Raw genomic sequence first — 12,628 nt, 5'->3', positions numbered from 1 at the left:
AACTGGATCTGATCCAGCTCTGCTAGAGGTCTGCTGTGTGACCTTGGACAAGCCATTGCTCCTTCTATCAGCAGAAATCATGCAAATTTTTCAGCCCAAAGAGAATTCCTGTCATGAAGGGATTCTGCCAGGCTGGTGTAGGCACTTCTGCAGCCAGGTGTTCATGACACCTCTGACCTCAATCTGCCAGTGCCCTGACTATCAGCCATGGGCACTGCTGCCCAGGGCCCAGGCTGCTGCAGGGAGTGGGCAGGCGGTGGGGCTTGCTGTCCTGCGCATGGCACTTCCATCCAATCACGCAGAGGTTCCAAAGACCTGGAGGCTAGCAGTGAGTCATGGCAAGACATGGCCCTCTGCAGAAGCTTCCCCAGGTGGAGGCCCATGCTGGACCCTGAGCCTGCCACCTCCAGGCTGGCCTGCCTGCTGCTGCCAGCCTATAGTCCGCTCTTGCTCCCACAGATGGCTGTATTCAGCCCACAGATGAGTTAGGTTTGTTCGGAATGGTTTCGGCCACTTCGTTCTTTTACAATTTTTATTTCGTTTCTATAGCCAGTGCTCTGCCCAGGGCCCCTAGCATCCCTTTACAGTTTGTGCTCACATGTCTCCAGAAAAGCACCAGGCTTGCATTCCCTACAGCCAGCACTCAAAGTTCTTTATCAGAGGGCTGGCTGTAGGAAAACATTTTGCCTGCTAGCGCTGAGGGCTGTCAGTGCCCTGAACCTGTGACTGACTGGTGAAGGGATATAAAATGTCCAGCTCCTCTGCCCTGATTGGGACAGTTCCCAGGTGTGCTGCTGCTGCTGCTGCTGCTGTTGTCCAGTCACTAAGTCACACTGATTCTGTGACCCCACGGACTGCAGCACGCCAGGCTTCCCTGTCCTTCATCATCTCCCAAAGTCTGCTCAAATTCCTGTCCACTGAGTCAATGATGCCATCCAAGCCTCTCGTCCTCTGTCACCGCTTCTGTTGCCTTCAAGTTGAGGTCTTGAGGCGTGCTGTGTCCTGTCACAGAGTGTCCCCCGAGACTTAGCTTGGTGTCAGCCTTGTTTGGCTTCCTTCTTTCCTTTCTATTCCTTTCCTTCCTTCCCCTATCCCTCTTCTCCAATCTCTTGCCAGATTTTCCTAGAAACACTTTCTCCCCACCCAAAAAAAAAAAAAAAAAATCACCTTATACAAATCCTCACCTGAGGGTCTGCACCAGAAGAGCCCAATCTAAGATAGTTGTCAACAAAATTTGCACAAAATTCCCCATTTCTGCTTCTTATGACAGCTCTAGAAACCCGGGCCCATACCATTTGGCTGCAGTGGCCAGAGATGAGCTGAAGTGCCTGATACAGATGGAAGATATGTTCTCCAGTTTTCCCCACTCCACCACACTCCCTATCATCCTTCAAATAGCCATTTTCATATGCTCTGCCAGGCTTATGAGTTTTCAGACCCCACAATAAAGCAATAAAGTACAGTGATTAACAATGCAAGCTATGGAGTCCAGGTTCACCAATTAATAATTCTGTGACATTATATAAATCCCTTCATAAATCCCTTATCTAAATCCCTTCATCTTTCTCTATTTCCTCATGTGAAAAATGAGTACTTACATGTACCTATTTGGTACCTTCCATCTAGTCAAGGCTATGGTTTTTCCTGTGGTCAAGTATGGATGTGAGAGTTGGACTGTGAAGAAAGCTGAGTGCCGAAGAATGGATGCTTTTGAACTGTGGTGTTGGAGAAGACTCTTGAGAGTCCCTTGGACTACAAGGAGATCCAATCAGTCCATCCTAAAGGAGATCAGTCCTGGGTGCTCTTTGGAAGGACTGATGCTAAAGCTGAAACTCCAGTACTTTGGCTACCTTATGTGAAGAGTTGACTCATTGGAAAAGACTCTGATGCTGGGAGGGATTGGGGGCAGGAGGAGAAGGGGACGACAGAGGATGAGATGGCTGGATGGCATCACCAACTCGATGGATGTGAGTCTGAGTGAACTCCGGGAGTTGGTGATGGACAGGGAGGCCTGGCATGCTGCAATTCATGGGGTCGCAAAGAGTCGGACACGACTGAGTGACTGAACTGAACTGATGCTTGTTAGAAACTTAAACGGGATACTGCCTGTAAAGTGATTTGTGTAGTATCTAGCACATGCTAAGAAGTCAAGAAATTACTAATATTTGTCCTCTTGGAGGAGATGTGCCTACTATAATCCGACAGCCCACATCCAACTATTTGCTGACCCCTCACTCCCCTCAGGGCAGGGAGGTAACTCTTCCCTGAAGAGGTTTGGATCTGAACACTCACCTCTTCCCACTGGTGAATATATCGAATGAGGCGGGAGAGACGCAAGAGGCGCAGGAGGCTGAGGATCTTGGTGAAACGGACAATGCGCAGGGCCCGGGCAGTCTTGTAGACCTCCGAGTCGATGCGTGTCTCCACAATGAGGAAGATGTAGTCCACAGGGATGGAGGAGATGAAATCCACCACGAACCAGCTCTTTAGGTATTTCATCTTAATCCGCTGCGGGTCGAGGATGATCTCTGTGTTGTCCTCCACCACGATCCCTGTGCGGAAGTTGAGGACCAAGTCGATGAGGAAGAACGTGTCCGACACCACGTTGAAGACAATCCATGGTGTGGTGTTCTCATCCTTGAAGAAGGTGATGCCCACGGGAATGATGATCAGGTTTCCTACCATCAGCAGCAGCATGGTCAGGTCCCAGTAAAATCTGCCCAGAGACACACCGGTCAGTCATAGGAGGGGAGAGGGAATGAATGACAGACCCCAAAAGAAAGCTCAAAGACAGCAAGGTGGAGAGAGAGGTCTTGAGAGCTTCCAAACTCCTGCAGGAGATAGGTGATGGGTACCAGGGCAAGATGTAGTGACTGGCATAGAGAGAGGCTCTTCCTTAGTCTTCCTTAGGGATGCTTTCTGCCTGCCTCTCCATGAACTCCCCGATGACAAGCCTCCTACTCCAATCCCTATACCCCAGTGAGAGGCTGAGAAGCAAACTAAATAATGACATCCAGAGAGAGGTGAGAGGCTGTTTTAGCAGCAAAAGTAGTTCACCCCGCACCACCCCCAGGCTCAGGCCAGGCTGCTCCATCCTCCCTGATGGTCAACTGTGGCTTGAGACAGGCTGGCAGTCAGACGTGCCACAGACCGTGACTAGAGAACAGGGGAGGACCAGACACACAGCGGGAGTCTGGGAGGCTGTGGGCGTGGGATCCAGTCCTAGCTCTGTCACTAACGCTGTGCGACATCAGGCCGGTGCCCTCCCCACTCTGGCCTGAATTTCCCACTGTGCCATGAGGGGTGGGGTCTGAACACTCAGTCCTATAATTCTGATCTGGCCTTCTCCCGCACTGGCTCTCGGGGTTGGCGCGGGGGGACAGGTCTCCCTTTAGTCTATTCCCTACAGTCAGAAAATTTCTGACCATCTATCTCTCCTAGAGGTTTGCTTCTAACACAGTGGTCGGGAAGGTCAGTGATATCTTCAAATACAGGCAGGGTTTGTTTTTTTTTTTTAATATATTTCAACAATTTCATTTTTTCCAACAAATAATTTATACTTAGCAAAGTAGATATTTTTCATGTTCAAGTACACATTTAAATAAACACAGATTATACAATCAATATATTAATCACAATAAACTATTACAAATATTTTCTCATTTTTTTCTTAAAAAGTTTCCTTTAAACATTATTTGGTAGAAGGTACATACATTGTTTCAGTTAACTGGAAGTTTTTGTGATAAAAATCTTTTTTAAACTTTTATGAGAGTTTATGTTTGTTAGTTTCAGGTGTACAGCAAAGTGATAGGCAGTGTTAATGGGGGATTTCAGGTACTACTCAACGCAATGGAATGAGACCAGTGGGGGCTTCCAGCATCACTTCTCCCAAGGCCTCAAAGCAACTGCTAATACTTTCTGGGGGAGGCGGGGAGGGATCCTCAGGGTGAAGCCTCTGAAGGGTTAAGCAATATGAGGAGGTAAAAACTAGCTCACAGGTCTCCTACCTGGCCCAAAAAGGGACCCTATCGAGTACGAAGACAGCACAGGTAAGCATAGACCCTATGTCTAGAGGCATGACCAGGCGCCCTGCCCAAGATCCAGCCACTCCAGAGCTGGCCCTAAAACAAAAAACTTGCACTGCAGAGCTTTTCTCTCTGCTAGTAATTTAGACAGTTACCCAATGACAGATAAAGGTATTATGCTGGGCAGACATAGCCTATCTTCTCCCAAGAGAAATAACAGTTCAGCCATCTTTAATTCTCTACTGCAGGGAAGCCAGGAGGAAGAGAGTGTAGACAGAAAGACAAACTGTGAGTCTTCGGAGAGTCCCACCGTAAAACCAAAGTGCCCCTGTCTAACGAGGTCAAAGTTTGAAAAGAAATTACTTCACAGCAACTTGTTTTCTTTGTCAGACTCAAAATGGTGCTACGAGTCAAGAAGAGGGCAGGGCCTGCTTCCGGGAAGGAGGGTGAGACAGCCGTCCCACGTCACACAGCCCAGGTGAGTGCAGGTTCCCGAAAGACAGCTTCTGGCCGCTCCTTCGAAAGCCACGTTCTTCAGGGGCTCAAGATGAGACTTCAAGTCAGAGCTTCACTGGGCTAAGGCTTTTCATTCTAAGTCTGGTGCCAAGAGGTCAACTTTATCTCCTTCCCTGCCCCACAGCCCACCACCCTTTCATCAGCCCCACTCCCCTTATGCCACCTGGGAAAACCCACCCCAGCCTTCACACCCACTACACAGCACACGGAGCATCCTGCTAATGACTCGTGGGCCCTGCGAGAGTGGTTTCAGCTTCTATGCTGCTCTCAAGCTGTGTACATGCTTCTCTCAGCCTCGTGAACTCATTCAAAAACAGCTGCTGACAACTCATTAGTGCCATACCCAGGTATCCCCTTTCACACAGCCAGTGTGCAAACTCCCCGATATACACATGGTCATTGTTCCTTTTACTTAATCTCTTGGGAAAAACAAAACAAAAAATTGTGACACAGAGGCCATGGAGGGCCCTGTGGCCCTCTGTACATAAAGCTAATAATATACCCAGACTGGAAGAGTTTCTAAAATTAACAGAACGGGTGCAAGGCGGCTGGGAATGCTGACTCGGGTAGGCCTGCCACTCCAGCGGTTTCTACACTCTCCAAGCTCTAGTTCTCTCAATTACAGCCCAAATTTGAGGCAGTAATTAACAGGAGAATGTTTGCATTTAGTGATCTTCATAAAACCAAATTACACGAGGCAAAAACACCCATTTCCTTGCATTCTGACTAATTGTTTCAATCATGAGTTTCCAGATGCTAAGGGATATTTCTGGTGCCTGATCTGGGCTGGGGTCGGAATACTAGAGCACTTCTTCCCACACACCACTGTTCTGGAGTATCAAAGAGCAACTCAAAAGGCAGCATAATGTGGTAAGAAGAAAGAAGTACAGGCTCTTAGGCCAACCAACTTGAACTTGATTCCTGGTTCCATCATTTACTAGTATGTCATTTAATCTCTCTAAGCCTCAGTTTCCTCATCTGCTCCATGAGGATGATATTAATGAACTACTGGAACTTTTTTAAGAGTGAAATGAATTGATATTTGTAAAATGCTCTGACCTATGCCTAGCCCATATTTTTAAATGAGTAAATAAGTAATTCAAATCAACAGGAAAGAGGTGAGGGAGGCAGGTGAAATCCTCCAGGGAAGAGTCAAAGCAAAGCATCTACTGGGGTGGTGGAAGGGAACTTACAATGGTTCAAGTAGCCAGTGGTGGAAGGCAGGGCCCAAAATATTCCCTGGACAACTGGATGGCAGAATCGATTTATCTCAGCAGAGAGATGCCCTGATCTCAGGGAGCTCATGTCCAATCAGAGGACAAGGTTTAAACAGAAGACAAGTTGGGCAGTGATATAAGAAACCATCTCAGGCAGCCCAGGCATCTGAAAATGTGGGCTCCTGGGGGCCTAGACAGATGAGGTCATAAAGTGCTCCTGGAAAAGGTAATCGGAGCTGGGCTTTGGGAGCCGACCTTGGCCATGTACACCATGTTCCTTACTCTTTGCCAGACGATTGCACAAATTTCTGAAGGCTGGGCCGGGTGTGAGCAAAAAAAAAAAAAAAAAAAAAAAGAAGATGTTCAGCACCACGGACAGCTCCCCGGTGTGCCTGCCAGCCCAACCGCACTGGTCCAGCCAGGGGAAGTTGGCAACAGCCTCCACGCCTCTCTGGCCCCTCTTCTCTTCCAGTCCTAGTGATCAGAAGCATCTCAAATGATTCCTTAATGCCCCTGTGCATTTTCACTGGGGACTCCTTGGTGACTGAAAACACTCTATTCAAAAAGACCCCAAAACTTGTATATCAAATACTTGCTAATATTTGGTGCTTTCAATGCATTACTTCATTTATTACTCACACCAGGACTAATGTGGCTGCTATTATCTGTATTTTATAGATGATGACACTGAGACTCAGAGAGCAGTATCAGCCCAAGTCCTCACAGCTAGGAAGGAGCAGACCCCAAATTCAGAGAGGTCAGTGGAACTCCTGTCAGACCTCTTGGGAGTTTAGGCACCTCAGTAGAATGTGGGGAGGTGGATAAACCTTTCTGGCATCTTTGTATCACACTGGGGAGGTAAGCCGGACACAGCAGGTGCAGCCCCCACCCCAGAGACAAGAAGGTTGCAAAGAGGTTTCAAGGGGACTTATCCTCCTGATGCCAGGCCTCCTGAGGTACTTCCTGAGCAAACCAACACAACTTTCGAATATTAAAAGCACCCCAGTCATCAGCAGCCAGTAGGGCATAGTCGTACCCAACCTGTAAAAAGGAAAACTGAGGTCCACGAAGGAAGGAATAGTAACATTCCAAAGCCTCAAGCTGTATGCCCAGTGCTCCCCTGCCCACTCCCACTGGCTGTAGAATCATTCATGAATAAATCCCACAGTCCAGACTCTATACATCCATGGTGGCGGGTGGCAGGCCCTGGCAGGGAAGCAATGGATAGCCAGACTCGGGCATGCTGGAGTTGGCACAAACCTGAATTAGAAGACTTGGTCTCCCCAGAGCCAGACGACTTTCCCCATCCCAGTGTTCTCTAAGTTTAGAGGAAGTCCGAGCCAGCAAGGGAGGGAATGGCCTGTGGGTCGGCTTTGGTGGAGTGGAGTGGTGGTGGGGTGGGGCACATGCAGAAGGAAGGGGGTGGCACGAAACCCAACAGCCCACTCCACTGATACCTGGAACAGTTCATGGTCTGAGAGGAAGGTTATGGCCTCAGGGGAGCTGAGGGAAGAGAAGACAGGAGGCTCCTGACCCTGAACTCAGAAACTCAAGGGCCAGACCAAGGGCCCTCTTCTTCCCTGGAGGTGGAAGAGGATGCAAAGGGTGATAAAACAGAGATAGAAGTGGAGGTCCCAGAGCGGGGATGACCTACTTTAGTTTCCTCTTGTCCACCCCTGCCCACGCTTGCCTCTGAGCACATATGCTTTCTCAAACACACACACATGAAAACATTTTTGTACACACGCTCACCTTTGTACCACTGTTCATAGGGAACAATGGGATGAGGAGGGTCATCTGGCAATTTTGCCTTTGTACACATACCCATTTTCACACATACATATTCTTGCACATCCATTTGCACACATTTTGACACAAATGGTAGCCACTGGGGATCCTGTCGGCTGCAAGGAAGAGAATGTTAGGTTTTTGCCCGCTAAGATCTTTTCCATCTTCAACATTCATCTGAAGTGCTACCACTTCTGAACCTCCTCAGCTTCTCACTGGAGCCCAGCCCAAGGTCTGGCCCTGGATCTCCTAGAATGCTGGGGGTTTCTTGAATGCAAGGGCCTTGTCTCAGACATGCTTGTGCCCCTGCAGGGCTGGCGGCAGCAGGGGGAGGTGTTCCCGTGCTTTCTCTCGGATAAGCAGCACACCCACAGCTCCATCTTGTGCCCCTCCCCCCACCCCCCACGCAGACGGCTCCTGCTCAGACACCACTCCTAGCACCAGACTGCATTCCTGCCTGCCACCTGGAGGGCCTGCTGGCTCCTCCACCCAACAAGTCCAAGGCTGAGCTCAGCATCTTCCTTCTCAAAGCTGAAGGGCACAGTCAGCATTTCAATCACCCGCTGGAAACCCCGCAGCCACCCTCAGCTGCTTTCTCTGTCCTCCCACCCCCTGCAGGTCCCTCTAGCAGTAACCAAGTCTTGCCTGGCCCCGTCAATGACAGCTTCTGAATCTGTCCCCAAAGCTCTGTCCTAGATCAGTTCCTCACTACTCTTCACCCAGACTTTGTGCCTGCCACCCACCTGGTCCCCCGCCTCCTCCTTCTTTCCCTCCGTGTCACATGCTCTCTGGGTTATCTGGCCAAACATTATGATTATGCCACTCCATGCTTGAACTCCACTTTGGAGACCCCAGTGGCTATAGAGGAAGGTTCAAGCTCCTAGATCCACACCCCGACTCCTCTTCCTTCTTCTCCCTTCCACTTCGTTCACAGGAGCCAACTGGACACCCAACTTTTGGCCTCACGTCTGTCCACCTCTTGGTTCCTCCTTCTGAGAACTGCCCCTACCTCTTGAACCCTCAGCTTTTGAAGTCCCTTCTCTCATCCAAAAGGAGGCAGTTCAGAACTTCACCTGACTCTGCAGGGTGTCTGCGGTAGCAGTCATCACATTCTGCCCGTTTCAGCAGGTGCCACCTAAAACTCTCCTTCCAGCTCCAAAACAAAGAAGCCAGGCAGCTTCACGTCTGAAAACTAGATGGGAGCTAAGAGCTTCCCCCTCCATTCTAGGCCCAGCACAGATAACCGCACAAGCTGACCGTGAAGCTGATGAGAATGCAGGACAGCCATCAACAACTTACTATTTGCCAGGTACTCATCTGAGACCCTTATATAGACTATCTCATCTAATCCTATGAAGTAGATACTATGAATATGCCCATTTTACAGTTGAGATAACTGAGGCTCAAGAAGTTGGGAAATTTGCTGTATATGGTAGATCAGGATTTCACACTCAAACAGCTTGGCTCCAGAGTCCCACTTCTTATCGCTCTATACAAATATAAACCCAGTTGACAGTATTTTCTCTTTCCTAAACTCTGTGCCTCCTCCTATTCCCTCTCTCCCTCCCAAACCTGTCCCCTGTGCTCTCTTCCATGGTACCTTCATTCTCAACTTCTTCACCCTCTAACCCACCTGCTTTTTCCCTTAACTGAACTTTAGTTGTGTCCTAAGGATGTCACTCTCCCAAACCCCACAGACCTCAAGGTTAGGGTGGAGTGAGCAGCTTAGTCCACACTAATGCCTCTTCCTGCCTGTGGTAGGAATGCCTACAAGATCCTTTGAGCATCCTGTCATTTGCTGGCCTTCTTTACAGCATCCACTTGCCACTCTTGGGGACCGTGGTGAGGCTGGCACCTGGTTCACAATCTTCTATTCCATTGTGAATCCTGCCTTCATCCTAGGTGACTTCTACTCCCCATCATCAACCCAGCAATAACACCCAGCCTCCCACTGGCTTGATGTCCCACCTCTAAAGTCTTCACTCCAGTCCCTTCCAACAGCACATCCTGGACCGGGTCACTGTCTGCACTTGGTCCATCTTTAATCTCAGATAAGTAGTGCTCTCTCCCACCCTAACCTCCTTTTCTGCCAGTTCTCTATCCAATCATGCTAAGTCTGTTCTTTGGTGTCCCAGGAACCTGCAGTCACCGGCCCTCTAATTATCCTATGAGAACCCTCCTGCCTCCCCCCATTCCCCCCACACATAGTGGTTCTGCTCAACCTCTCTTGCCCTGTCCTCTGGGTCCAACTTCACTAGATCATAACTAACTCACAGCCATCATCAGCTCTTTCCCTGTTTCCATGGAGGGGGGTGGGCTGTACAGAAGACCTCACAACCTCAGACCAGTCCTACTGAATACCAAGTGCCTTAGCTCCTTGTGTCTCTATTTCCTCATCAGTGTTTCCGTACTCAGCAGGGTCCTCACCTCTGCCAGCCCATCCCCCAGGAGACCCTAACAGCCTTTCCCACCCATTTCCCACAGCGGCTTTTCCAAATTATCTCCTCTCTCCTCAAAGCTCTGAAACCACCACTTTCCCCCTCCCTCCCAGCAGATAACAGCACTTCACAGAGGAAACAGAAGCCCGCAGAATGCCCCCTTCTCTTTCTGCCATCAAACTACTCCCTTGCTTGTCTCCCTCCCCGCTTTCCCCCTCCCCAGTCACAAGGGATCAGTCGATGACTCTACTATCTGCTCTCTCAACACTGTTCCCTTTTTCGTTCCCAGGAACATTACAGGTTATCCTCTCTCTTGCCCATATCTTCAGTCCCTTCCGATCAGCTTTTAAGATCTCGCACTTAATAAAATCACTCCTGAACCCCGACTGTCTTATCTTTTCTCCCCTCAGAACCAAGCTTCCTGAAAGACGTGTGGCCGTCCCCACTCTCTCACTTCCACGTCCATTTCCCCAGCATGCCTCTCAATCCTGCAGCAACACTGCCGAGGCACACATCCTGCTGCCAGATCCCACAATTTCCAGTCCATTCCATCCTGACCCTCTGCATCATCTGACACTGTGCACCATTTCCACTGAGACATTCTGCTCCACTGGCTCTTCTCTGTTCTCTCTGGTTCCCCTTTCCCTCCCGTCGCAGGAGCTCCTCTTTCCCTCCGTGACCTTTAAATGTTTTTGTTCCTTGGGGCCCCCACCTCCTCTCCCTCTTTACACTCTCCTGGGGTGACCTCACCAACTCCCAAGGTCTCAAAATTATTCGGCTGGCTTCCAAACCAGACCTCTCTCTCCTGAGCCCCACAGCCATGTGCTCTCTTGCTGACTACACATCTACGCCTGGATGTCCGATGGGAACTTCATTCTTGACAGAGCCAGATATAACTTAGCAGCTCCCCCCACAAACTTGTGCTCCCAGCATGTGATACTACCATTCATCCAGACACTTAGCCCAGAAACCTGGGAATTATCCTCAACTCTGCCATCTCACTTACCTCCAACACTCAGTCATGTGGGATCCAGCACGGCTCATCAACCCACCAGCTGGCCCACTTCAGCATCTTCTTACCTGGGCTCCTGCCTCTCCCAGGACCCACCAGACTTCAGGGTCTGCGTCCCCTCCATGCTTTGCCAAACCCAAAGTCCTTCCAAGCTCCCAGTTAAAATCTAAGTTCCTCGCTGTCATTTGGGGGCACTTCCTGATCTGACTCAGCCTCCTCCAGCCCTGTACTGGGTGTTCTGCTCCAGACACACTCAGCAGCTTTCAGTGTCCCAGGCACCCAGGACTTTTCTTCTCCTCTAGGCTTTCCTACATATTGTCCTATACCTGGAGATACCCTCCCCAGCCTTGCCCACTCCAGGCCACTTGGTTCAGAGGCGCTGTCATTTTTCCTGGGAGGCTTTTTTTGTCTCTCAGGAAATCTGGCAAGGTACCCCTTGGAAAGACTGAAGGTAGGAGGAGAAGGGGATGACAGAGAATGAGATGGTTGGATGGCATCACCAACTTGATGAACATGAGTTTGAGCAAGCTCTGAGAGCTGGTGATGGACAGGGAAGCCTGGCGTGCTGCAGTCCATGGGGTCGCAGAGTTGAACACCACTGAACGACTGAACTGAACGTAGCCGTTTGTCACACTAGGATGTAATTGTAGTCACTCGACTCTCTGAACTTACTGCACTTCCTTTTATGAGGTAGGTCCAAAAAACGCCTGGGAATGGGTGGATGAGTGATAAATGAATGACTGAATGAGTCCCTTGGGAGCCAGAGGCTGAGTGGCAGGAGGCCTGGCAGAAGCTACACAAAATGGGCAGCCCTCTGAGACCCCGACTCCTTCCCACGAAGCTTTCACAGGCCTCCCAAGAGCAGGGAGGAACTTATCCCATGCAAACCGCCCTCCCCTCCGCCACCCTGCCAAGACCCGAAGACTCCCAACAACACCCACTAGCAAACGGCTCCCACCTAGTTAAGATGATGGCTGAAACGTTGCGGAGGAGGAGTGGGGAGCTGGGGTGGGGGAAGGTAGATGAACAAGAGACGGGCCAGCAGAACGTGGGGTTGGGGTTCTGACACAGAGGGATGACAGGGGCTGGTGGGGGTGACTGAGGCTAAAGATGTCAGCCAAGGCCATGACTGTGTTTCCAGCCTGACCAGCACAAGCCTGGCAAGGCAGAACACACCAAGCCCCCTCCTTTCAGGCACGCCCCCTCCTTTCAGGCACACCCCCTTGGTGGGGACTTGGCAGATTCTCCCACCTACTTGGTAGGCTTGCACAGAGATCCAGAAGGGGGGCGGCGAGGGGGGGGGAGGGGCAGGGAAGAGGCAGCTCCATTTCTTCCCTTGAATTCCCTTACATCGCCCCTGCCTTGAAGACCCAGGATTAGTTTCGTCTCCTCACACCTGCTGTGTGCTCCCCAAGAGCAGAAATGACACCTCTTCCTTTTCCCAGATGTAGACACAATAGCTGCACCCAGAAGGAGAAGGGTGGGGGGAGTGAGGTCTCAGTAAAATTGTCTTATCGTTCAATAAGTGCGTGTATTAAAGACTGTTGTGGTGGGGGGGAGAGGGTGACTGTCAATTTTAAAAATGAATTCACATGGCTATTTCTAAGTAGTGGATTATGGGTGATTTTTGTT

At 50.1% G+C, this 12,628-nt stretch overlaps 1 protein-coding gene across 1 annotated transcript in view; it reads right to left on the bottom strand.

Annotated features, from left to right (window-relative positions):
• Nucleotides 1-12,628, bottom strand: part of HCN4 (hyperpolarization activated cyclic nucleotide gated potassium channel 4) — a 44,963-nt gene that overhangs the window by 16,722 nt on the left and 15,613 nt on the right. Inside the window, exon 2 of the mRNA XM_018054666.1 lies at nucleotides 2,293-2,716. Within this exon, the coding sequence (XP_017910155.1) occupies nucleotides 2,293-2,716 (424 nt within the window). The remainder of the gene's footprint in view (nucleotides 1-2,292; nucleotides 2,717-12,628) is intronic.

This window comes from Capra hircus, chromosome 10, assembly GCF_001704415.2.
Source record: "Capra hircus breed San Clemente chromosome 10, ASM170441v1, whole genome shotgun sequence".
In the NCBI taxonomy this organism is placed as follows: domain Eukaryota; kingdom Metazoa; phylum Chordata; class Mammalia; order Artiodactyla; family Bovidae; genus Capra; species Capra hircus.
The sequence above is the reverse complement of the archived record's forward strand: the minus strand, read 5'-3'. Positions and strand labels throughout refer to the sequence as shown.